This window comes from Cynoglossus semilaevis, chromosome 1 (assembly GCF_000523025.1).
Source record: "Cynoglossus semilaevis isolate Cse_v1.0 chromosome 1, Cse_v1.0, whole genome shotgun sequence".
Lineage (NCBI taxonomy): Eukaryota > Metazoa > Chordata > Actinopteri > Pleuronectiformes > Cynoglossidae > Cynoglossus > Cynoglossus semilaevis.
In genome coordinates, this window is record NC_024307.1 from 17,715,211 (window position 1) to 17,738,815 (window position 23,605).

Genomic DNA, 23,605 nt, shown 5'->3' on the forward strand with positions numbered 1-23,605 from the left:
AAACAAAACACATTTTTTAAAATATCTGGAAATCAGAATTTACTATTATTTTCAGACCAAATCATTTTTCAGGAAGACGTTTTATTAATAAAAATAATAATTTAAAAATAAATTTAAGTTGATAAATTTTAATAAAAATAATAATTATTTTTTTATTCATTTGTTATTTTTTTAAAGCTAAAGGTCACTTCAATTTTAAATTTTCATTCAACTAGCAGTGTGCCCCCCGGTGGTCAACAATACTACTGTCATTCTTCATTTAGTATAGTTTTTTTAAAGTGAGATCTGAAAGTGTGAATAAAACTTCATGTGTATTTTTAAAACTTACACTATATTAGAATTTAATGGTATAGATACTTTGGTTTATGAAGTTCTTCTTCATGTTTTTCTTGATAAAATTTTTTGTTACATTTTGTTAATGCTCAAAATGTTTTTCTTGATAAAAATTTTTGTTACATTTTGTTAATGCTCAAATCTTAGGAAGATAAACCTTTCGTAGGTAAACATAACTTTTTTTATGATTCAAGTATTTGCAACTAATATCAAAGGGAAAACAAATATTAAATTGTACATAACATTAACCAAGTCACTAAATAATGTTATTGTTTTAAGAGTTTTTGGTTTTTATTTGTTCAACTTCACTCTCGCAGTAAAGTGTTGTCGAGTGTAACCTCAAAAACAAACCTTAAAATTTCTCTGCCGTCAGTGTGTGAAACTAGAACCTGCTCCTGAGAAAGTTGTTGCCAAATGATAACAACTTTTTAATTCCAGAAAATAAACTATTTAAAGCAGCTAAAATGGACAAGAAACTACAACAAAACATTTTTGTAAACACAGATCTTCATAAGTAAAAAAAAGGTCATCATTCACACGGATCTCAGATCAGCGGATATTTGTCTTCATACACATCTTCATATTTGCTCCTGCTTCAAGGTTATTTCAATGAAACCTACAGCGAAAATCTAAAAGCAACAGCTAGCATTTATCAAAGTGCAGTGAAGCATAAAACTGTACAGTGGTGACACCAACGTTTTTACAGTTTACAGTCGGGAGGGTGGATCCTGACCACGTGGGACAGACCGTCAACGCGCCAGGTTGGTGTGACTGGCGCTCAGGTCACGACTCTTCCTCAGACAATTATTTCTTTCCTGCCAGAATGAAGAGACAGGGAGTGAACTTTGTTACAAAAACCTTGGTTATTTAAAAAACATTTTTTTAGCTTCACCAAGTATAGATAAGAAGCATGGCTGGTGTTGACAAATAATATTTTTTCTTATGGTCAAGTAAAAAAAAAAATATGAATGAATAAGGTTAGCCTGTGAGTCACATGACATAAATATAAGACTGACATGAAAGTCAACAGTTAGAGAGAGAAAGGACTACTTTTTCACACCTTGGGATCTAAACCACAGTTCTTATGTTTTTGTAGATTCTGTCTTTATGGTCTTTGGGTCTCAACAGTCTTAGATTGTCTAGATTGTAAATGGTAAAAATAAAAATACAAAACATATTTTGAGTCAACATTAGTGGTTCTCCAACTATGACATAAGCTGCATGTTTGAGACTCATGCTGTAGAGATACAAAAGAGAATCTGGTGCACATAAGGATGAAGTGAGTCACTTTGATTGAAAAACAAAACATTGTTTGTACATAACATTACGTGTGTGAAAACGTGTTTTCAGGATTTAATTGAAGTAGTACTACAACTAATACTTTATTGTACAGCATGCCTTTGTGTGGTAAACAGTCTAATAACATAAGTAGAAATAAATTAGCTTTTTTTATGTACTGGTCTTATCTGAGCAGTTGAGATTTATGCTGCTGGATTTTACTGTCATACTGGTAGTACTGAGAGAGACAGCTACTTTTGAAGGTACTACTAAGTACTTCTTAGGTCTTGAGAATCACATGGTCTGGTCCAGGCACTGATAATGGAAGTCTGGACCCTCATGGATACACTCAAAGACCCTTAGATTAGGACACTGTCTCAGTGTCTCATCAGTGTCCATGTCACACTTCAGTCTCCACCCCCTCTACCCCGGTCTCAGGTTCTTACTTGATACTGGTCACTCGCTGGCTTGTCCGCCACGTTAAGAACACTCAGAGAACTGGCTCTCTTCATGCTGCACCCAGGTCAGTCACATGCAGGTGGAGGGTGAGGTGGGAGGAGGCAGGGGTCAAGTGGAGAGTCAGGCGGGAGGAGTTAGGTTCACAGGAGATGGTGGGAGTGAGTGTGTGAGTGTTAATAACATGTTTATTACAAACAAACACACGTTTCAACAGTCAGGTGTTTGACATTAAACAGAGATGGCTAACATAGGGCTCCTGGACCAAAATGGACCCATGAAACACCTCACTCTGGTCCTAAATGTGTTATCGAAGAAAACATTCTGTCCATCATTCCTTAAAAATATATTTTATTCTACTTACTCTAAGTTATTGACATATTTACTCACCGTCTCAGATGCAATATTGATTATAAAATTAAAAGACCCAGAACCAGTCGCCCCCTGGTGGATATTTAGTATGCGTTAGTCTTCACTTTGAAATCTGAACAAATACAGTCTTTTCAACAGGTCCCTGAGGCACAGAGAAAAAGGCGCAGAGCTAACAGACAGCAGGAAACCACACAGAAGCATGCAAGGAGACAAATTCAAATAAAAACATTTATTCATAAATAAAACTTCTGACACAAACAAACAAAAACAGCCATGCAGTTTGTTTTTGGAGTCACATCCAGGAGAAAGGCCCAAAGAAAACAAAAAGTAAAGAAAATAACACAGCAGAGTCAAGGTGCACTATTTATTTCAAACTTGTTGAAATAAATAGTCTAAGCCACAAACCTGAAATAAATAATCCTGACTTTAATGGTTCAAAAACAAACCAAAGCAAAAAAAACTGAACTCCTCAGGCAAAAACCAAAGCATTTTTGAAAAAGACATGACTGTGTTTGTTCTCCACATCGCCTGGCTGCTTTTCATCTTTAATTACGTATATACAGTATCGAAAAATATTTTTCTAATTTTGCAGATGTACTGTGATAACTATATAATAAATCTTTAAAAAAAAAATTTTACAGAATAGACTTTTGGCCATGGGGCCATTCATCAGAGCCCTCATGTAGTTTTAATAGAAATATTTGTTCATGTTTTTTTTTTTTACGTTTTTAATACTTTTTGTAAACTAGGTTTCCGTTCAGCACAGACAGAAATGATCATTTAGAGACAAATTTTAACATAAAATGTCACAACTGTGGTGGCGATGTGAGAAATAATAACTATAACTGTCACTGATGTTGTTTCTGCCACTGAAATCAAGGTTTAAATATTAAAATTATAAATATTAGAGCTTCTTGTCAGGAGATTTCAACTATCATTTCAGGGGTTTTTTTTAAATAATATTTGATTTTAAAAAGAACCTCATCATCTTCTGTGGCCTCGTATATGTTGTTCAATGATGAGTCTGTATTTCATCATAACATCTTATTGTGCCATATTTGTAATAACTGTGAGTGTAATGGGTTTTTCTTGGCAGAAACAAACAGTTCTCTGTGAAGACAGCTCAGCTCATGCAGTGTGAAAACAGAAAACAGAGCCATGGTGTTGAACAAACAGAGGTTTCATCCTTTTTAATACATGCACGCACTGTTTTTCCACCAGATTCCCAGCAGAGGGCAAACCAATCCTGCTCTGTCTCTTTGTTTTTGGTTAGTGGCTAAGCAGCAGCTCGTCCTCCCAGTGAGTAAAGTGAGCGAACCGCGAGCTGGGACCAGTCACGTGTCTAACAGTGTCTGAGTTTGAGGGTGAATGGAGGGGGAGGGGGACGGGGGGTAGTTACCCTGGATTCTTGGGTTCACTGTCTCGAGATGATGATCCTCCTCCTTTCAGTTTCCTCACCAGTTTCTCGCTGCTACGACGGATGGAGGCGCGCAGCTTACTGAAGGAACCGCTTCTCTTCAGAGAACCAGAACCGTCCTGAGGAGAGACCGTGCAGGGTCAGGCACAGGGTTTACAGACCCACACACACAGGGGCTGTGGACGTACATAAACGAATCAACAGGCAGAGGACCGAGCTGCAGAGACGTCAGAGAAAATTCACACGAATTGAACTTCTGTGAACAGCAACGTCTGAGGGAGCTAACAGATGTTTGAAATAATATAAATATTTAATATCTCATTGTTTGTCTTACGTTTTAGATGCCTGTGCTTATTTCTCTGTAAAATCCCATTTTAAAAGTTTAAACCTGACTTGTCTTTAGCCAACATTAGCCTTTTCTGGGTTTATTTCGACCCTTTTTTTCCCGCTTTAGCCAGGACCAGTGCTGTGCTAGTGTTCAGACGTCAGGCCACGCCCACCTGTCAGTTAACGTGTGAATGTCTCTTTAAATCTGCAGTGAAACATGACTAATGCTACAGTCCAGTCAGAGGACACCGTCCACACGTCTGTACAAGGCAAACACAAAGATGCATGTCCACACTCACTGACCAGCATAGAGGGTGTACAAGATTTAAAAAAAGAAAAAGCTGACGTTTGAATTAATAAAACGGCTGTTATAATAATTATAATAATGTAGCTAACTGCTATATATGTGTTCTGGTAATTCAACAATGGTCAACCATGCTGTCTGGTTTGGATATAGTTGGAGGTCCATGGCCAAAGCTTTGGAAATGGCTGATAACAAATGTTTGAAAATGTAATAAAAACTACACTAGAAATCACCTGTTGGTGATTCCAGTGTGTGTATGAAATGTTTCCTTTGTGTGTTTGTGTATGTGTGTGAAAGAGTCAGCTTGTTTGTGTCTTATACACAAAGTTCAAACTTCAATCAGTGACTACTGTACATTTAAACCCAAACAGATCAACTGTGTCTCTCCTTCATGTCACATGACATGGAACTACTGCAGTGAACACAGAGAACAGAACCAATGAAGCTGAGAACTGACACAAGCAACAGACCATGACAATCATCCACGACTTATGAACAGACACACACACAAAGAGTAAAGGACACACAGAGAAGCTCCAGCCTTGGGTTGAGGTGGGTTAAGTTGAGATTTTTATTAGAAGTTCAGAAAAAAACAAGGACGCAGGAACAGGAACACAAACACACACAGACTGGATTAGTAAAAGAAGAAGAAGACGAAGCAGAAAGAGGAGACATCTTTGTTCCCACCCGTCCCTGACCTCCCACCACCCAAATATCACCCCGGTACCCCAGCATCACATGTATGTACAGATCAACAGGAGGTGGAGAGACTGAGACTCCACTCCCTCACAGACAGAGTTCAACTTCAGATCCTGACGTCACTAATAACTACTCAGACACACACACACACACACACACAGACAACTCTACATATGTTTGTGTTTCCTCAGCTATTCATCAGAACAACGACACCTATCTGTGACACCTCAGTTTCTGTGATGTGTTTTTACAATGTGCTGAGTCATGAGAAGATGTCAACAATGACCTGCGGTGGATCACAAACAACTACACAGAAAAATGTCAGACCTAATTTTGACAAAGACAGAGAGGAGACAGGAAGTGCAGTTTTGTCCATGTTCTGTTCTCTGCAGGTGATTTTCATCATCATCAGTGTTTTCTCATAACCGCGTGTGGGATTTGATTAGATCATTGGGGGAAGTGGGGGGTATGTTAACGCTTGACCTTCAAACCCAAAACCTTCTCTGAACCAAAGCAGTGAGAGAAAGAACATCATCAGAACCAGAGGAGAAACAGGAGGAGCTGCAGGTGAAAACTGCAAAAAGCCAAAGCTGGAAGTTTGAGGGGGAGACGAGGAGCAGCGTCCATCATGCAAAAGATTGTTTCTTTTGTTTTGTTTTTTTATTTTCTACGAGCATTAGAAGACATCTGGAGTTACTGTGGTCAGCAGAGGGCAGCAGGTAGAGAAGAAATGACAGGAGTGAGAAAAAAGGAAAAAACAGGTGAGCGGGATTAGTAACAGAGATTACTGAGAAGCAGAAGTCAGAGATTCTAACCAGATTAAACTGGTCAGACACAGCAGTTTCTCCAGCAGCTGACAACAACTAAAAACTATCCTTGTTTTTACCGCAGCGGCAGGTTCACAATTTCATCCACAAGGTGGAGCTGTTGCACAAGTTACTGTGCTGGAGAAAAGCTTGGTCTGAATTGTCACTGAAACGTAAACATGTTTATCAGACACTGAAGACAAGCAAAGCACGTGACAGCAGCCTATATATATATATATATACAGTATATATATATATAACTAACACTGATCAATCGACAGTGTTCGTTTCCAGAAAACCCTAGTTTGTGATTTTTAGAAGAGAAGACAGTGGAGTCACTGACAACAATTAAAAACTATTTGAAATTGAATGAAATTCTAAAACATGATTTCCATCTTCCATATTTTCTCACAAATAAATACTGAAGTACTGCAGAGCCTGAGTAAAAGTATTATTTCAGATAATTAGTGAGTGAGTGACCGACAGTATAGTTGTGTTTATTTGTATTATTAATGTCAGTGTTGTACACCAGAAATATTTTCCCTCAGTCAGTGATTTGTCTGTGGCTGCTGTCACTTTAATGAGGTTAAGAAAAGACAAATATATATATTTATATAAAACGCTTCAACCAAAAGAGCAAAGGTCAAATTCCCACACAACCAAACAAAGTACACACACACATGCACGCATGCATACAGTACATGCAAAAGAGATACTGTAGATACACACACACGCTCATACAGTACATACAGAGTACACAGAGGTGCAGATCACAATCACCAGTAGTCCAATAGTACAGTACAGTACAGTAAAATAAAGTACAGTACAGTGCCCATGTAGAGTTAGAGGAAAAACTGCTGCTGACCTCTGGATGTCTTAACTATGGTCTGTCTGTGGACTGTGTGTCTGTCTGTGGTCTGTGTGTGTGTGTAGAGTGGACATTGTGGATGTAGCTGCAGAGGAAACAGCCTCTAGATCACATATCACTTTGAGCTTCTTTAAGGACCACAAAGGTAAAGACTGGAGGGAGGTCATTGACCCTGAGCTGAGCTAACAGTGGATCACACTGTGATCTAAGCCTGTGTTTACTGAACTATCTCAGTGTCACTCCACTGCAGATGGGATTTCCTTCAGGACAATAACATTAATAACAATAATAAAGCTGAAATCAATGCTTCTGAATAATTGATGTCTAAACAACAGTGTGTGTTTCCAGCTGCAGCTGATTCCACGGCAGACGGACCAGAGAAACAAACAGGTCCAGAGATCAGCTGCTGATGTGGCTCTGTGGTTTTTAATAAACACTAATATTACTGTGTGTATGTGTGTGTATAAGAGAGAGATAGAGAGAGTGTGTGTGTGTGTGTGTAACAGCACACCTCCCACAGATACGGCAACGGTCAGAGCAGCTGACTGCTGATTGGTTGTTCAGTGAGCTACACTTGACTACTGTTTCTATGTGAGCTCAGAGCCCAGGCAGCAGACTCTGAGGTAGAAGTGAGTGAACGATTATGGTGAGGATGAGTAGAAGAAGAAAAGAGAGACAGACACAGAGAGAGAGAGACACTAAGACTGTGTGAGTTTCAGTTCAGTCCAGGCTGAGATGTTTGATGAGGAGTGAGAGGGAGTGATGAAGAAGAACCAATACAAACTGAGCTCAGAGACTAAAGACTACAGAAGAAGGAAGCTTGTTTTGTATTACAGCTACAGGTTTAAAGACAACTGAAGCTTTGGAGTCCACACATTTAAAGGGATAGTTCAGGTTTTATGCATTACTGACACCATGGTTTTATGGGAAACACTGAGAACTACTGTGAGAAGCAGAACCTAAGCAGTACATTGGGACTTTTTGTTTACGGTACAAATAACACAGTTTACTTCATAAGGCAAAGCTAGTACAGAGACTGAGGGAAAGGACCATGAACCATGTTGTTTCACCACAGAAAACTGTACCAGGAACCAGGTACTTCAACAACAGTACCGCAAACTATGTGTATTTTCACTGCAGAAAATGGGAAACAAATCACAGCACTTTTAACAGTTGGGACAAACCTGGACTATCCCTTTAAATGTATGCAGCTGTTTTTCACAAACACCTGTTGTTCAGGGTGAAGTCGAAGTGACACACTTCTGTTGGGAGAGTGGAGTAACTGGACCAGTCAATCAGCATCAGTGGAAACAAAGGATTCTTTAATGAGTGTGGAGAGATTTATACTGAGATGTGATGAGAGAATTAACAAAAGCAACTAATTTAAATGAAAGTAAAGGCTGAACTCTCTGAACAGAAGACACTGATCGAACCATCCACTTTCACTTTGACTCACTGGACAACTGCCTTTTCAAATTGGAAACTAGGAATCTGTGAATTCATCTCCAGGAGAAACAGGAGCTGCCGGTCCACTGCTGCCTCCTGTGGTCAGTTTGTGTCACTGGAATTTAATAACACATTTGAACTGAGTGATGGTGGCAGCAGTAGATGAACATCTGCTGTGTCTCTGTGAATTCAAATCAATGATTTTCTCTATGGACTTTGGTGAGCTAAAAAGATCGATTTTCAAAATGACAATGTTGATTCGGACGTGTCTGCTGTCCAGAAAGATCTAGGTGTTGAGTGTGTGTGGAGGAAGCCAGGTAGTGTGTGTTTCTGTTATGGGCTTTGTACTGTACTCACCCCGTTCCACTCGACGCTCATACTCACTTCCTCTCCACCGTCAGGTCCGCTCTCGTACTTCACCGTGTCAGAGGTCAAACTCTCGCGGCTGCGCTGCTTTTCACGGTTCTCAGGTTCACTCAGGACCTCTGCCACGCGCTGCTTGTGCACGTTGTCCAGACCCTAAGGAACACAAGGGCAAGACATTATGAGCTAAACTCAAAATAACAAATACGTTTTGGGCTACCTTTAGACTCTTAGCTATGTAGGTGACTTGGCTACAGCACACACACAGAACAGACCTGTTTTCTGGAGCGCATGGCTGCTTCCTCCAGAGTCTCTGCAGCCTCAAATTTACCCTGCCGCCTGTAGAGGGCGCCCAGGTTTTTCAGAGTGGTGGTCACTGTTGGACTGTAAGAGCAAGGTGGTAGAAAATGTCATAATTACATTCAGGTGTAATCAAGCGACACTGAAAAGGTTGACAACGTAAATGTAAAAGTCAGGACGGAAACCAAAGATTTTTTATAGATTTTATTTTATTTTTTGTTTAATTAATTATTATTTAGCAGATACCACCACGCATTTGCAGATAATAATTGCTTTATCCCTGCTGTTAGCCAGCATCTCAACACTGTAGCTAATAGAATAAAACATTTTCTACACAAACTCTCTCACCTGTCGACTTTACAGGCCTTGTACCAGCCTCCATATTCTCCAAACGGAGAACCATCCTTCTGTTTTCCCTGAAGAGACAAAACTCATGCTCATCAGTGTTGAAAAATGTGGAGACGTCAAGACAATTTCACACCAAGGTTCTTCCTACAACCATCAAAGAGAGGATTCTAGCTGATCTGGTTAAACTGTGGAGAAATGACAAGTCAGACATTGACGCTCATCACCCAGACCTGGTCTGTTAATCTTTATTCTGTCAATCCCTGCTTTTCCTGCTGGAACAGGATCATCAAACTGTCAGAGCAGATTTTTACAGCCGTAAGGAACTTTTACAACCTTTAATAAGGTGTGGTAATGAAGTCATTACAAGACTTTAACTGCAGAGAAATCACTTCTGACATTAGACTAAAGAAACAACCTCACCTTGCTCTGCTCCTCCCTCTCTTCAGCGTGCATCCAGATGGGTTTGTTCTCATCTGAAATTCATTTCAATCATGAAATTAAAAACACAAATGATGCAGATGTAATGTCTCTGACTATGATTCCAAAATGTATCTAAAATTTAAGAACAATCATAAATATGCTGTATAGTCAGGGGACGTGTGAAAGCTAAAAACTGGACTGAACTGGAAGGGAGTCCAACACCAGAACACGAGAACAGCAGGGATTCAGGAGGAGAGATGTATGAAATTTGGTTTGTTTGAGTTACAGTCATTTAATCTGCCTGAGATAATGACTGCACTGTTCAAAGTGTGTGTTTGTATGTGTGTGTGTGTGTGTGTGCGTCTGTCGTACCATCCACGGAGCCAAACTCCCTCTCATGAGCTCGGGTGAGGATTTCTTTATAAAGTGTCTCAGCCTGCTTGAACTTGCTCTGCTTCAGGTAACAGGATGCCTTCAAAACAAACACAGTGACACACACACACACACACACACACACACACACGTTACACATTCAGTGACTGAATGGAAACAAAAAAAACAATTTACTAAAAATAAAATGGAATCAAACAATACTGATGTACATTGAAGGCTGAGTCTGTTAGTCTAACATTCAGGATTCATATTGGTGTGTTATTGGTCCAAATCCAAACAACTAATAACTAATAACTAATCCAGGTTGTGGTGCCAGTAGCAGACATGAAAAGGGTGTATGGAGCCATCCTTAGTTAGAACGTCAGATGAAAAAAAAACATGATTTGATTAAAGCTTTGAATATTGTTGGAGTCAAAACAGCAGAGACAAAGAAGTCCATTCATATCAATGTTCTGGATCCAGTGTCAGGAAAAAGAAGTCCTTCCTGGTTCCAGAACTGTCATTTAACTGAACAGTTAACTAACACTCCAACCTCCACTGCCCCCTCACCAGGTTGTTCTTGGTCTTGGCCACGTTGGGGTCATCGGGGCCCAGTTTGGTCTGGTAGATCTCCAGTGCCCTCATGTAGTAATACTCCACCTCCTCGTACTTGCCCTGGTTCTGACACAGCAGAGCCAGGTTGTTCAGCTGTTTGGCCACATCAGGGTGGTCCTTCCCCAGAACCTGGGTGACAAATGAGGAGGCGGGGGTTACAACAATCAGAACACGTCAGATGTTTACCATTTGGTTGGTGAATCTTGTAAAGAGACCAGAGTAAAGCCAGGTGGCGCTCCATCAGGCTACGTTCACACCTGCTTGAAAATCATGATTAGATCACGGAAACACCTACGATGTCTTTGTGAGTGACTGATCAGAGGAGCAGGTTTTTGTTGTTGGTCTGAAAAACAAACCCTGTAACTCCACTTTTACCATTTTGTGGAACGTTAACAAAGAAAGTGTTAAATAACCAAGAACATGAATGAAGGTTACATACTAGATAGCTTTACATTTATAATGAGACATAATGTCTCACCAGGGATCATAATTGATTAAATTTAGTTTTTTAAGTTGCATTTGCTCGTTAAAATAATTAAAACATTTATGGATAAGACAAACAAAACAAAACCATATATATCTTACACAGAAGTGCTTTTGTATCTCTGCGACAGGTGATTTTTTTAACACTTAAATATAAACAGTAATTTTACAGCTAAACATGATCATTTCAGTCCATCATCCCTCTCTCTGTCCCTCTATCTCTCAGCTGCCTGTATTTAGTAGAAGCTGAGATATTGGTGCAGCTCAGACTAAAACCTTCAGGTTCTGCAGCTCTGCCTCATTTCTCTGTCATCAGCAGCTTTAAGTGGCAGCTTTTTAACTTAAATCCAGGGAATTATTAACTATAAACATTCAGCTGAGGGTAAAGGATGACATCTCCTTCTCTGAAAGTGAAGTAAAGGAGGATGAGGAGAAGGAGGAAGAGGGGGAGGAGTTTGATTTATTCAAAGCTGTGAGGTGAGACGGAGCAGTGAAGATAAAGCGTCTCCAGCTCCTTCACGGATGATCAGCAGCATCTTCATCACTGGCTGAAGCAGCGGAGATTGAAGAATCTGAGGCTGAGCTCTGGATGTTTCTTATGGAAGAAGAAAACTCTGACTGTCATATGACCCTCAGTATTACCCATCATTACAGGTATTTACACCATTCCCTGGTAAACTAACTCATGGTTTTGCTGAATAAAAAAAAGAAATGTCCCTTTTTTGTATTGGTAGTCGTTGCAGTGTGTCAGGTTTTCTGATCTACCTTCTCTCTGATCTCCAGCGCCCTCTTACACAGAGGCTCTGCTTCCTTGTACTTCCCTCTCTTCCCGTACAGCACAGCCAGGTTGTTGAGGGTGGCGGCCACCTGAAGGACACGATAAAAACACTTTACAGAACAAAAAAATTCACTTCTTCCATAAGCCTTACTTTTACAACTCATTTTCACCCATGTGTGCAACATGTGCAATGATTGTGCAACCAAAGTCTCAGCCCCGTGACAGCGGGATGACACCGTTGATCTGGTGAGTGAGGGAGTGAATCATTAAAAAAAAAAAAAGTGTGGTGATTAATCGTGTCTGGTAATTTGATCCAAATCGTCTGTGTGGTGAGGAATCCTCAACATGTGCAGAAAAGAGATTGTGGAGGTGTCTTGAGGTCACCTCAGATCTCCGATGCAGACCAAGATCTGGTCGCCATGTGGACCCCAGTGGGAGGAAGAACAAGAAAGAAAGGAGAATGAGGAGGAGAGGAATCCAGACAGGAAGATGAAGAGGTGGAGAGAAGTGACAGAGGAGAAAAAGAACGACGTAAGGAACTGTCTTTGGTTTTTCTTGTATAATCTATTCCTTTCTGGTGTATATATATTCCTTTCTGGTATATATATATATAGAGAGAGATTTCTGCTGAAGATCAAATGACTTCCTGATGGAGAAGAAAGATCGGAGTCTGGTGTCAGGATGGAAGGGTGAGAGGGAGGAGGTGGGAGGTGAAGAATGTGGAGGTCTAACCTCAGTTTGACAAAGTGGATCAGGATGTTGGTCCAGACGGTGGAGACCTGAACCTGCTGGGGTTCAAGCAGTGGGAGAGGCTGCTGTGTGTTTACAGTCATGTTGATGAACACAGGTCAATGCAGCTTCAGTTATTCATCACTGTCACCCTGAACCTCTCGTCACAGACCTCTGATTCAGGCAGCGGGACTGAAGCAGTTTTTGTTTGCTGGGCAACTACTCTAACTTTAAAATGTGAATGGTTGCAAAAATAAAAATTAATTAAAATTGCAGTTTTATGTAAAAAATTAAAAAAACAAAAGCATAAAAATATTTGTTCGGTAAATAACGCAAATAAATAAATACTTTTTTAAGGTGATTTGCTGTCATCAACAATGTGTACTAAGTGCATTAAGGTAATTGAAAGTACTATGGTGAATAAATACTTTTACTTCTCTGTGGTAATAAACAACTTTGGTTCTGTCAATTTCGGCGTCTGGAAGTGATTTCTAATAAAAATGTTCGTGTAAGAGCTGAGTTCCTTTCTCCAGGTTACTGTTCATGTGAGAGCTGCAGCAGTTTTAGCCTCACTCCCCAAGTTTTTTTACTTCGTACTGATCAACAAGCCTGCCTGTGACCCAGGGTTTTTTCAAAATAATAATAATAGAGATAATAAAATACAGTGATTAATGATAAAATAATTGTTAATTACTGTGTTGACATGCGACTGCCTAATCCTTTCTCATTAGAAAAATTGTTAAAATATGACACTGTATGGAACTTCATCATAGTCTGAAATATTACAGTAGAGACTCAAAGGTTTGACTCTCAACCCGTGGTTCTGTGATTGGAGATTGATGGTTTAAATAATGCTGTAACTGTGGTGTAACTGAGGTGAAGGTGGACTCACAGCAGGATGGTCTCTGCCCAGAGTCTTCTCCCTGATGGCCAGGGCATCATTCAGAAGATTGGCTGCCTCCTTGTATTTGTTCTGATCCCTAAGGAACAGGAACAGAGAAACAGGCAGCTTCAGTAGAGTCAGTTCCACATGAAGAGAAGGACAGATGTAGCAGACAAAAAAAAGAGACTCAAATATGTCAACAACCTTCACTTCGAAGACAAAAAAAAGAAACTCAAATATGTCAACAACCTTCACTTCCAGCATGTTATTTTCAGGTGATGAGGTGGAAACAGTCGTAGAGAAGTTCCCACAGTCTCAGGTCGACACTGAGTCGGGCCTGAACTCTCATTCTTACAGGGGAATTCAATTGAAAGCACGAAATGACTCTTTAATGGATAAGTAGGGGGGAAAGAATGGGGCGACGAGCCTGGAAAATTCCTGTGTCCAGTGTCATTCTTTTCATTTCTTTTCATTGCCGAGGAAATTAACAGCGGCCCAGTGTGACTTACTGTACTGTAAATCTGCCTTCGTGTTTGCCTTGCTGACTTCTGACACATGAAAAGGAATGCAGCCCTGGTTCACAGGCTGGGAGGGGTGAGGGGGTGACAACAGTATACATAGGACAGATTTCTGTTGGTTCTGAAGAGGTTTGAACGGCACCACAGCAGCTCCAAGGTTATTCACATTCTTTTCACTGGTATCTGATGAACAGTAATGATCTCAGGCAGTGGCTCAGCATTCATGTCTGAGCAGCACACTCCATCCTGAGAGCTCGGAAGGCATAAAACAGTCAGAGGGCTCTGAGACCTCAGGGATTTAAAACAGTGTGAGCTCAGTAAGAAAAGCACTTCCACACTGTTAATGTTGCATCCTAAATTAATTACAGCTTTTAATATTCACTGATGCACTTACCGAGGCTGCATGCTTTCTTAGCTGGCTGAACATCTTACCCACATCAGCAGGTTCTAACGAGTTCTTTGGAGACTTTCAGTGATTTGAAACCCTTTGTCTGGATTTACATCAGTGAGAACAGCAGCCTCGGACAAACAAGGTCTCTCTCTCATTTTCTTCTTTGTAAAGAGTTTACAGACTTTAGCTTCATGCTAACCTGTTATCCAGCCAGATTAGAGACAAATGCAACAGATATGACCAGAATGGAAACTGCTCTACTATATTATACTCGTTTCAATATACTATGTATGACAGACACAGCTCAATGGGGCTGTATTGTAATGTTACATTTGTATTGAACTGTTTGGTACAGGATGGTACAAATACACACATGTACTGTACCAAACATATATACACATCACATGATATATTCACACTCAGGAGACTCGGGTCTTTATTTTTAGGCCCACCTGTAAACCAGGGCCAGGATGTTCAGCATGGTGGCCACGTCTGGGTGGTCGTGTCCAGAGGTCTTCTCCAGGTCCTCCAGGGCCTGCTTACACAGAGGCACGGCCACCTCGTACCTGCCCTGGGAGGCGTACTGGATCACCAGGTTGTGGAGCGTCCTGAGGCGGGCCGGGATCTCATAACCTCCCTGCTGAGCCGCCGCAGCTGCAGCACTACCATGAGCTGGCTGCACTGGAGAGCCCACGGAGGGAAAAGCAAGACGGTTAATAAAGTGGTCTCTGACCGGGATTCAACAGATACAATAATGAAGCACAATTCTACCAGAACCCAGTGAGTTTCAATGGAACTAGAACAAGAAGAAAAAAAAGTTCTCTCTGTTCCTTTGGCTTCATCTGACAAACAGATGTAAAATAATCTGAGTGTGAAGATACAGCTCAAATACACAAAGAGAGTTATGTAGTGACAGGAAGGAGAATGTCCTGGTTCTGCTGTGGTATATTTAACAGGGTCATGAGAACATTAGCAGGAACATCTCATGTCTGTTCATCTGCCCCTCAGGTTTTGAATCTGTGTAAGAATGTGTGTCACTGTTAAAGAGTGTGTGATCAGAAAACCCCCAAGTGTTTCAGACCAAAGAAGAGTCGATGCTATTTTTACTCTGAACCACAGCACAAGTGACATTTTTAGTATCTTGAGGGGGTGGAGGTGGAGGTGGGGGTGACACTCTGTTTTTTTGTTTTCCCAGTTATAGTTTGACTGCAGTCACTTTAAACCAGCCGACCTGTTAAATCTGACCAGAGATTGGATTCCAAAATAAACATCAATTCTTATGTAAGACAAATAAATGTGATTTTTATTTGAGTGTCCGGCCCCCAAGTTGTCCAAAGTCTGTCCAGAAAATGCTGGCCCTCTGACAAGTATAGGTCATGACCCCTGGCTTACTGTCACAGGACTGACTTCACCACACAGGACAAGGTTCTATCAACTCAATGGTGTTTAAATCATGATGCAGTGTTGAACTCTGCAGTGACATCCTTCCACTCCGAAATATGCTTCCAGCCCCCCCCTCCCCACCGCCCCACCCTCCCAACACACACGACCCCCTTTCTCCCCCCCACTGTCTTCTCTCTCTCCCAGTGCGAGTTCCAGCAAACCGTCCAGTCATAATTCATTTAGCATCGGTTTATTTAACACCTCGGTAGAGTCTGCACCACTTCTGCTGCACAGAAACTGAGAGACCACAGTATGGATCAAGATGAATGAAACCTTCAAACTGAACTCACCATTATCAAGTCTGGATAAAACAGTAAAACAAACCAACAAAACACTAGGAGGAAACACCAACAAACTGACACTAGATTCACAGACACTGATGTTAAAACTATAGACTTTAAATATAACAGAGCTTATTGTTATACTCTACAATTAACTCTCATCAGATTTGTATGGTTTCTTCATTAGACTCCTGGTACTTTTAGCTAAAACACTCAGAACCTAATATGAACCAGGAATGTAGAGATGAAAGGAAGACAACACTGATTTGCTGGTACTTTTTTACACTTCATGCTTCACTGAGTATTGAGGCCAGTGGGTCAGTGTGTGTATGTGAGACGGATGATTCAACACCGAACGTGTGTGTTTTATGAACATTAAATAACAACCTTTTGTTGGTTAACCGATTTGGACATTTTTGTTTTAATTCAGAATTCATTTTAAATCATTGACTTCTTCAAAATAACTCTTGTGTTATTGTGTGAAACAAATGTGTTTTTTTTCTTCTACTTGTCCTCCCTCCAGGCTACAGTTGGTTTTGACAAATTAATCTTATGGGGAACACAGCTTTATTTTCTATTCTTCTGTTCAAGTGATGTAGGGGTGTGCGTGTGTGTTTGTGAATCTATGCAACAAAATAAGAGAGATATCAGATTATTCATCAGATTAACCTTTAAGAGATTAACCCGATTGTAGAATAGAAACAAATATATGCCGTTGCTTTGGTAATATTGTCCACTCATTTGTCATTCTATAAACAAAACCTGCACAATTAATTATATCAATAAAATAAAATGTGAAAGTATATTGATACATCTTAAGAACTGCATGTGTGGTCCCCAGAGAAGAAGAAGAAGACTCACTGCCTGGAGCTTGTTCATCATGGTCGTCAGGAAAGAGATCATCCAGAGTCTCTTTGCTGGAGTCGGAGTCTTTCTCCTCCTGAAGCAGGACAAAAAGTGAGGAACAGACATGAACCTCCACAAACAAAACTTAGAAACCATTCACACGAAGCAGCAGCCCACAAACAGGAAGGAACAGTTCTTAGAAACCATTCACACGAAGCAGCAGGTCACTGTTATGTAGGAGAGCAGAGATGTTTCTCCACATCATGCTTCAAAACATTTATGTGAAACTCAAGCAAATGCCAGACAAACACGGCCCAGAATAATAACCTCAGTGGTATTGGTACTTCAAAAAAAAAGTGCGAATTCCCATAATGCTTTATGGTTTGTTAGAAATGTTGCACCATGAGTTAGGATGGTAGCTTTGTTTTTTGGCATTCATGTGAAAAATGCCATATAATGTGTAATAAAAGGGCAGAGAGTTTGAAGCTGAACATTTAGTTTGAAAAAAAAAATCTTATTTTTTTCACATCTGTTTCTGACCAACACACCCTAAACATGTATCTCTGATTCTACAAACTATCTGATGGGCCCAACTTCTTGCCTCTAAATGTACTGGCTCCTGGTTCTGATGATGTAAATTTGGTATTTTAGGATATATGCATAAAAAGTCACATTTGCTGTGATTTCCAGTGGGATAAAACTTGAGTCTGAAGCCCTGGACATAAAGTTCCAGAGCATCAAAACTTTCTGGAATTTAAATCATCTGCTTTGGAGGAGTCGCCCTGTGAGTCACATTCACAAAACTCTTGTGTAAAGAAAATCTTTACATTTTAGAAAATCCACAAACTGAACGTTTATTCCAAACAGCGTGTTTGAGGAGTGAGGAAACCCACAGACATGTTTCTGAATGTCACCACATGAAGAGGTTTGGAGAAAGTAAATCCTGGGTCTGCACAAAACAAAAGGAATTTCAGAGGTTTCTCATCGTTCTGACTGTGACTGGGTCTCATTAAAGCTGAGCGTATTTCATTTGTTTGTTTGTTTAAACGTGTCTGAACAAACTCTCTCCCTTTGTGTTCCTATCCTACTACTTTGCTGACTCCACAAACAAACCCTTCTGTTTCACTTTGATCACGTGTCTCCTTTAACACCGCAATTGTGTGCAGACAGAGTAACCACTGGAGTATTCCCTCTGGGCTAATGTTGTATTAATACAGATGATTTATACTCCAGGTTTCTGATACTCAGACAATCCAGGTGTAGTTTTACCTTGACATGTTTTGACAGTGAGCTCCCGTCTATAACAACCAGCTGTGTTCCATTTTAGGGATACAATATACAAACAATAGGAGGGTTTCGCCACAGAAGAACTATCATCTGTTATCATGAGTGTGTTTTACTAAATGAAAGACCTGGAGGCTAAAGCCATCACCTCAGCACCAGAACATTGTGGACCAACAATGTGGAAAAGATACACAGAAGAAACAGTGGAAAAAGTGGAGAACTGACACACACAAGCACTCAGGGGTCATCGTAATACAATAGACCAATGAGAAAGAAACTGGAAAGTCTATCACTTTTTGGAATTAAAAATGACGACGAGGAAAAATCCACAGGAAACCAACCCACACTCAGTACCTGTTATGTTCAACAGAAAACTCTACTGTTTTCTACATAAACTATAACATAAACTATCTATAGTCCAAACTAGGAGTGGCTCCATCCAATACTCAGGATCAATATCAGTCTACTACAGGTCAAAATTTGAGGAACAAATATAAAATAAAATAAAAACTAGAGCCAGTCCAATCCGATAACTTAACTTTGCATAACCTGTCGTAAACAGGACTACTATTGTTTCAGCCTGTGGCCTGCTGGAGGAGAAAACATAGGTATAGATTGATATCAGTATCAGCAGATACTCTGAGTTGCAGTATCAGTATCAAGTCATCTCACAAGTCCACCAAACTACTATCATACAAGAGAAATCTGATCAACCAGAAGAACAGCACACCAAAAAAAGCACTCACGAGGTGTCAATACCCACAAAAGGTAACAGAGAAGGGCAAACAACAGGTTAAAAATAAAGATACTACCACAACAAAGGAAAGACAAAAGACAAGGACGTAGAACAACACACCATACATTAGAGGGACGCCCAGAACGCACAGAGAGATCAATGAGAAAATATCAGATCACCACACCGGTCAAACTCAACTCAGACCATTGCTTGTACATCCTAGATAATTTCAACATTTTCCTCAGTGTGGGGTAGAGACAGGTTATAACAGAAGACCAAACAGGACAAAGGCAAAATGATCACGTGACCATAAACGCTAGCTACGAGAAGCCAAAGACAGACGATAATCATACGTCATGATGACATGGAGTGACACCTCTAAGGAAGACGTTAGCTCCAAACATTTCCTGGTAAAAACTGCTGGACTGTCTGACTGTATGAAACATGGAGTATAAATGACCACTGAAGTTCCTCCTCCATGTTGTTCATCTTCTCCTGACTGAGAGGACCCAGGTCCAGCTCAGAGGGACGTGGACAGGGACAAGCTCGTACTCTATACGTCATGGTCAGACTCACGGAGGGCGACAGGTCCTCGTCGTACTTCTTCAGCTGGTTCATGAACTCCAGGTGCTTCTTCTCTTCCTCCAGCTGGGCCACGCTCTGCTCACTCTTCTGCAGTTTCTGCTGCGTCCCAGCCAGCTCGTCCCTCAGCCACTGGTTCTCCTGGCACAGACGGCGGACCTGAGAACGCAGTTTCTGCTTCTCGGACTCCACAGAACTCAGGTGGCTTGACAGTGCCATCATCACCTGAGAACAAGGAGATGCTGAAGGTCAAGAACTTCTCACTGAAGGCCCTTTGATGGTTAGTTTTCTCTATCTGTACAACAGACATTTCCTCCCTGTCAGAACTGAGCTCCTACCTGAGCCTCACTTAACCCGAGGTCCAGCATTTCCAGGGACTTGCGGATCATGTGAGACTTCTCCTCCACCAGGACACCCTCCTCCTCCTGCTTCAGGCAGCGCAGCGTCCCCAGCAGGCCGTCCAGGATGGAGTGATGCTCCTGTTTCAGGGCCTCCAGGCCCTGGATCACCTGCTTGGTCCTGCAGATGATTTCATCCTGGGACAGTTTCTCCCCGGGGTCCTCCTCCTCCTTCACACACACCATGGTGGACATGTCCTCACGCATCCTGTGGGAATCACAGGAGAAAGACAAAGTGTTCAGTTCAGGGTGTTATCACTGCCTTTTCTTACTGCATCCTGACACTTTCTGTGCTTTGTATTCACACACACACACAGCATACACACACATCATACACACACATCATACACACAGTTAAGAGGATTATGACTGAATGCACTTGGGCAGCACTTGCAGTGAGCTGCCTAATAATCTGTGTGTGTACATCAGAGGAACCCCAAATGGCTTCCCAACTTAACCACCAGCTCAACTAAATGATGTTACTGTCATGTCATATTTCCATGAAATTGTCAATCTTAAAATCGACTGGATAAGATGACACCTTTCACACTCAAGTACGGTTTCAACATTGTGGCAAAAAGACTCTGTCCAAAGCAAGGATCGCTCCGGGCAGGAAACAGGAGACAGATCTGCAGCTGAGAGCTTTGGCTTCATGTGACTCAGCAACCAGCAGCCCAACAGCCAATCAGCTGAGAGCACAGCAGGAAGCTGAGGCTGTGAGGAGCCGCAGGTTAATGAGCAGAAATAAACCCAGCCGACAACAAGATAAGACAATGCTGAAAAATTCTAGGCATTGTTCTATTAGCTAACGGTGGGTTCTAATGATTGTGTTCATCAGGTGACTGTTCAATAACAAGAAAGAATCTAAAATCTGAATCCGCAACAGCTTAGTTTTCCTGCACAATCTCCCTCTGCAGACCACAGAGAAGTGAAAGTGATTCTTTCTTCCTGTTTTGATCCAACAGCCTGTTTATTTTTGGCAGCAGATGATCCCAGTGCAGAGACTCAGCACAGGGAACTGCAGAGGAAACTCGTTTTTGATGCTCACGTTTGAAATGTAAATAGCTGTCTTCAGGGCTGAGCACTGAGGAGGGGGGGCTCTGCTGCAGCTCTGCATGTAAACAGGTTTCAGCAGCAGAGGTTCAGGCATCGGAGATAAACGTGGTGGTGTTTGTTAGAGAGAGCAGAGAGAGATAAGTGTGATCAGATCTCTGAGGATAATGATGATGAGGAGCAGTAACATCAGCATGTGACAACTGTTAGTCCGACGACAACAAGGCTGGCCGCCATTGACACATTTGAATAACAGAGGATGAGAATGTGACAGACAGACAGACAGAGAGTTTCAGGTTTTATTGTTTTGGGGTTTTTTTTTAATCATTAGCAAATGATCGTGAACCAACAGTCTGTTATTGTAGATAGGCAGAGTCTGTGGGGGGAGGAAACCCCATCTCCTGATGTTGCCAGGTGAAGCTGCTGTTTCTGCAGATCACAGCATTTTAAACAACACAGATTTCACTGATACATTTATACAATATATCCTGTTTGGTACTTCAGTATCTTTTACAACAATATGTTGAGTTTTTTAAGTAATTTAAACGAAGGGAAACTGTCAGCATAGTAAACACACAATGATGTTCCCTGCTTAACATCAGGTTCATAAAATCAGAACAGAGGGATCTACATTTTAATCACTGTAGAAGAAATATAAGCAATATAGAATCAACCAATGCCGTTAATATTTGCATGTTAACTGTTGACTTACAAAAAATCGATACAGTATTGTGAAACTAAATATACTTATATTTCATCATACCAATTTTTTCCTCAAACCCCTATTTGTATCATTACTTTTTTTGCATCTAAGATGTTTTTATTCTACAGGTTTCACTTCTGTTCCTTGTTGCTACAATACAACAATTTCCCCAGTGTGGGATCAATAAAGTTCAATTGAATCTAATCTAATACCAAGACAGTATAACACTGACGTCCTGTGATTGGAAACCTAACCATGCAGTTATAGGGCCACTATTTCTGACTATTTCTGGGCCAAAATGAAAGTTTCAGTACTTACTTCCGCCCTGCAGCGGAAAGGTTCTATTCCTGGCGTTGTATACTTTCTTCAGTGAAAATGAGCTTGACAAACAACAAAAACTTTAATAAACCTGGGACATTAAACCCAACACAACTGTAGCGTCAATTATTTTCCCTGCGGAAAATAAGGTCATTGCACAAAGCCTCTGGGACCTGGGAGCCAACAACACATTGTCCCAGAGGAGCAAGGTGTTGTTAACATGGGGGTGGAGCTCAGCAGGTTGTCAGGACAAGAGTTGTCCTCTAGGTGGATTAAACATTATATACTGTAGGGAAGGGCAAACAAAACAACCAAGACTCCACTGGTCGCCAGGCACTTCAGACTGAGTGGTTTCACACACAGGAGATCTGAGTTTGTTCACGGGCCCCAGGAACAACAGACTGGAGGTGCCCTACATCAATGTAGACCAACACCTATATCCCACCTAAACTGATGCCAAAGCACATACTATTAACAGCAACACTTGACAAGCTCACTGTTGTTGGCATTAGGTGTAAAGAAGTTTTCATTTCTATGGATAAAGCCTTTTCTAACATGGAATATGAGTGGAAACTCATAAAGGGACATGAACCAAAGATAGAGTTGGATTATCCAAAACTCCAAGATTAGACATAGTCTGGAAAGTTAGCCTTAGAAACCCTTGTTTCTTCTTTCTAAGTAGACAATTTCTTCTCAGGAGGCTTCTCGAGGTATTCTTCAGTACAAAGGTTGCGAGTGAAAGATGTAAAACAAACACTTTGTTTTGATAATGTTTTGCTCTTGATCACTCCCTCAGATGTTCTATATGTGTGAAAGAGATGTTGTGTAAATGACAGGTGCGGTCTGTTGAAAAATTATGTGCTTCTTCTTTCTGTTGAAAACAGAAAACCATCAGGAAAAAGTTTTTAGATTTGGTCTATCAAAGATGAGTTTGCTATCACAGAGTGTCCTGTTCTTATTTACAGTCTATAAAGACGAATTACCTTTATTGGTCATCATAGGTCAACAGACACGATTTGCATTTAACTCTTCAACACACCAACATGCCAGAACCAAACACAGGTAGGATGTAATCCAGTGTTCCAGGCCTGGTACTGTGTACTTATCCCTGTTCCAACACCGCTGCATTGACACTTCTCCCCAGTGGTTTATTGACCTCCCAGCTGCTGTGACGCCCACACTGAGACCCACTGTCCCCGGGAGTCTGTGCCCACAACACAGGCTGCTTTCAGAACCTTCACCCTGATCTGAATGTCAATGATTGTCACATGACTTTGTCAATACCACTAGAACTGCTGCCATCATCATCATCATCATCAACAGCAGTAACCCCTGCTATCCTATCAACCGGGCTCACAGGCGTGGATCCAACCTCCTCATCACCACCGCTGCTGCTGCTGCTACTGCTTCACATATGGATCAACCTGAAGAACCAGATCAGGCTCTGCCACATTC

At 41.0% G+C, this 23,605-nt stretch overlaps 1 protein-coding gene across 5 annotated transcripts in view; it reads right to left on the reverse strand.

The window, feature by feature from the left end:
* Nucleotides 1–430: 430 nt before the first annotated feature.
* Nucleotides 431–23,605, reverse strand: part of klc1a (kinesin light chain 1a) — a 24,045-nt gene continuing 870 nt past the window's right edge. Inside the window, exons 2-16 of one of the 5 annotated variants that reach the window (XM_008315802.3) lie at nucleotides 20,017–20,284; nucleotides 19,673–19,903; nucleotides 17,092–17,170; nucleotides 14,959–15,187; nucleotides 13,607–13,694; nucleotides 11,973–12,074; nucleotides 10,680–10,853; nucleotides 10,110–10,209; nucleotides 9,738–9,790; nucleotides 9,318–9,385; nucleotides 8,945–9,053; nucleotides 8,691–8,825; nucleotides 3,839–3,975; nucleotides 2,058–2,124; nucleotides 431–1,148 (exon numbers count right to left, since the gene is read on the reverse strand). In XM_008315802.3, the coding sequence (XP_008314024.1) occupies nucleotides 1,083–1,148; nucleotides 2,058–2,124; nucleotides 3,839–3,975; nucleotides 8,691–8,825; nucleotides 8,945–9,053; nucleotides 9,318–9,385; nucleotides 9,738–9,790; nucleotides 10,110–10,209; nucleotides 10,680–10,853; nucleotides 11,973–12,074; nucleotides 13,607–13,694; nucleotides 14,959–15,187; nucleotides 17,092–17,170; nucleotides 19,673–19,903; nucleotides 20,017–20,283 (1,905 nt within the window). In that variant the 5' untranslated portion in view covers nucleotide 20,284 and the 3' untranslated portion in view covers nucleotides 431–1,082. Of the gene's footprint in view, nucleotides 1,149–2,057; nucleotides 2,125–3,838; nucleotides 3,976–5,034; nucleotides 5,883–8,663; nucleotides 8,826–8,944; nucleotides 9,054–9,317; nucleotides 9,386–9,737; nucleotides 9,791–10,109; nucleotides 10,210–10,679; nucleotides 10,854–11,972; nucleotides 12,075–13,606; nucleotides 13,695–14,958; nucleotides 15,188–17,091; nucleotides 17,171–19,672; nucleotides 19,904–20,016; nucleotides 20,285–23,605 lie in introns of those variants that run through there. The other 4 variants (XM_008315792.3, XM_025055718.1, XM_017036061.2 and 1 more) reach the window with 4 other exon arrangements.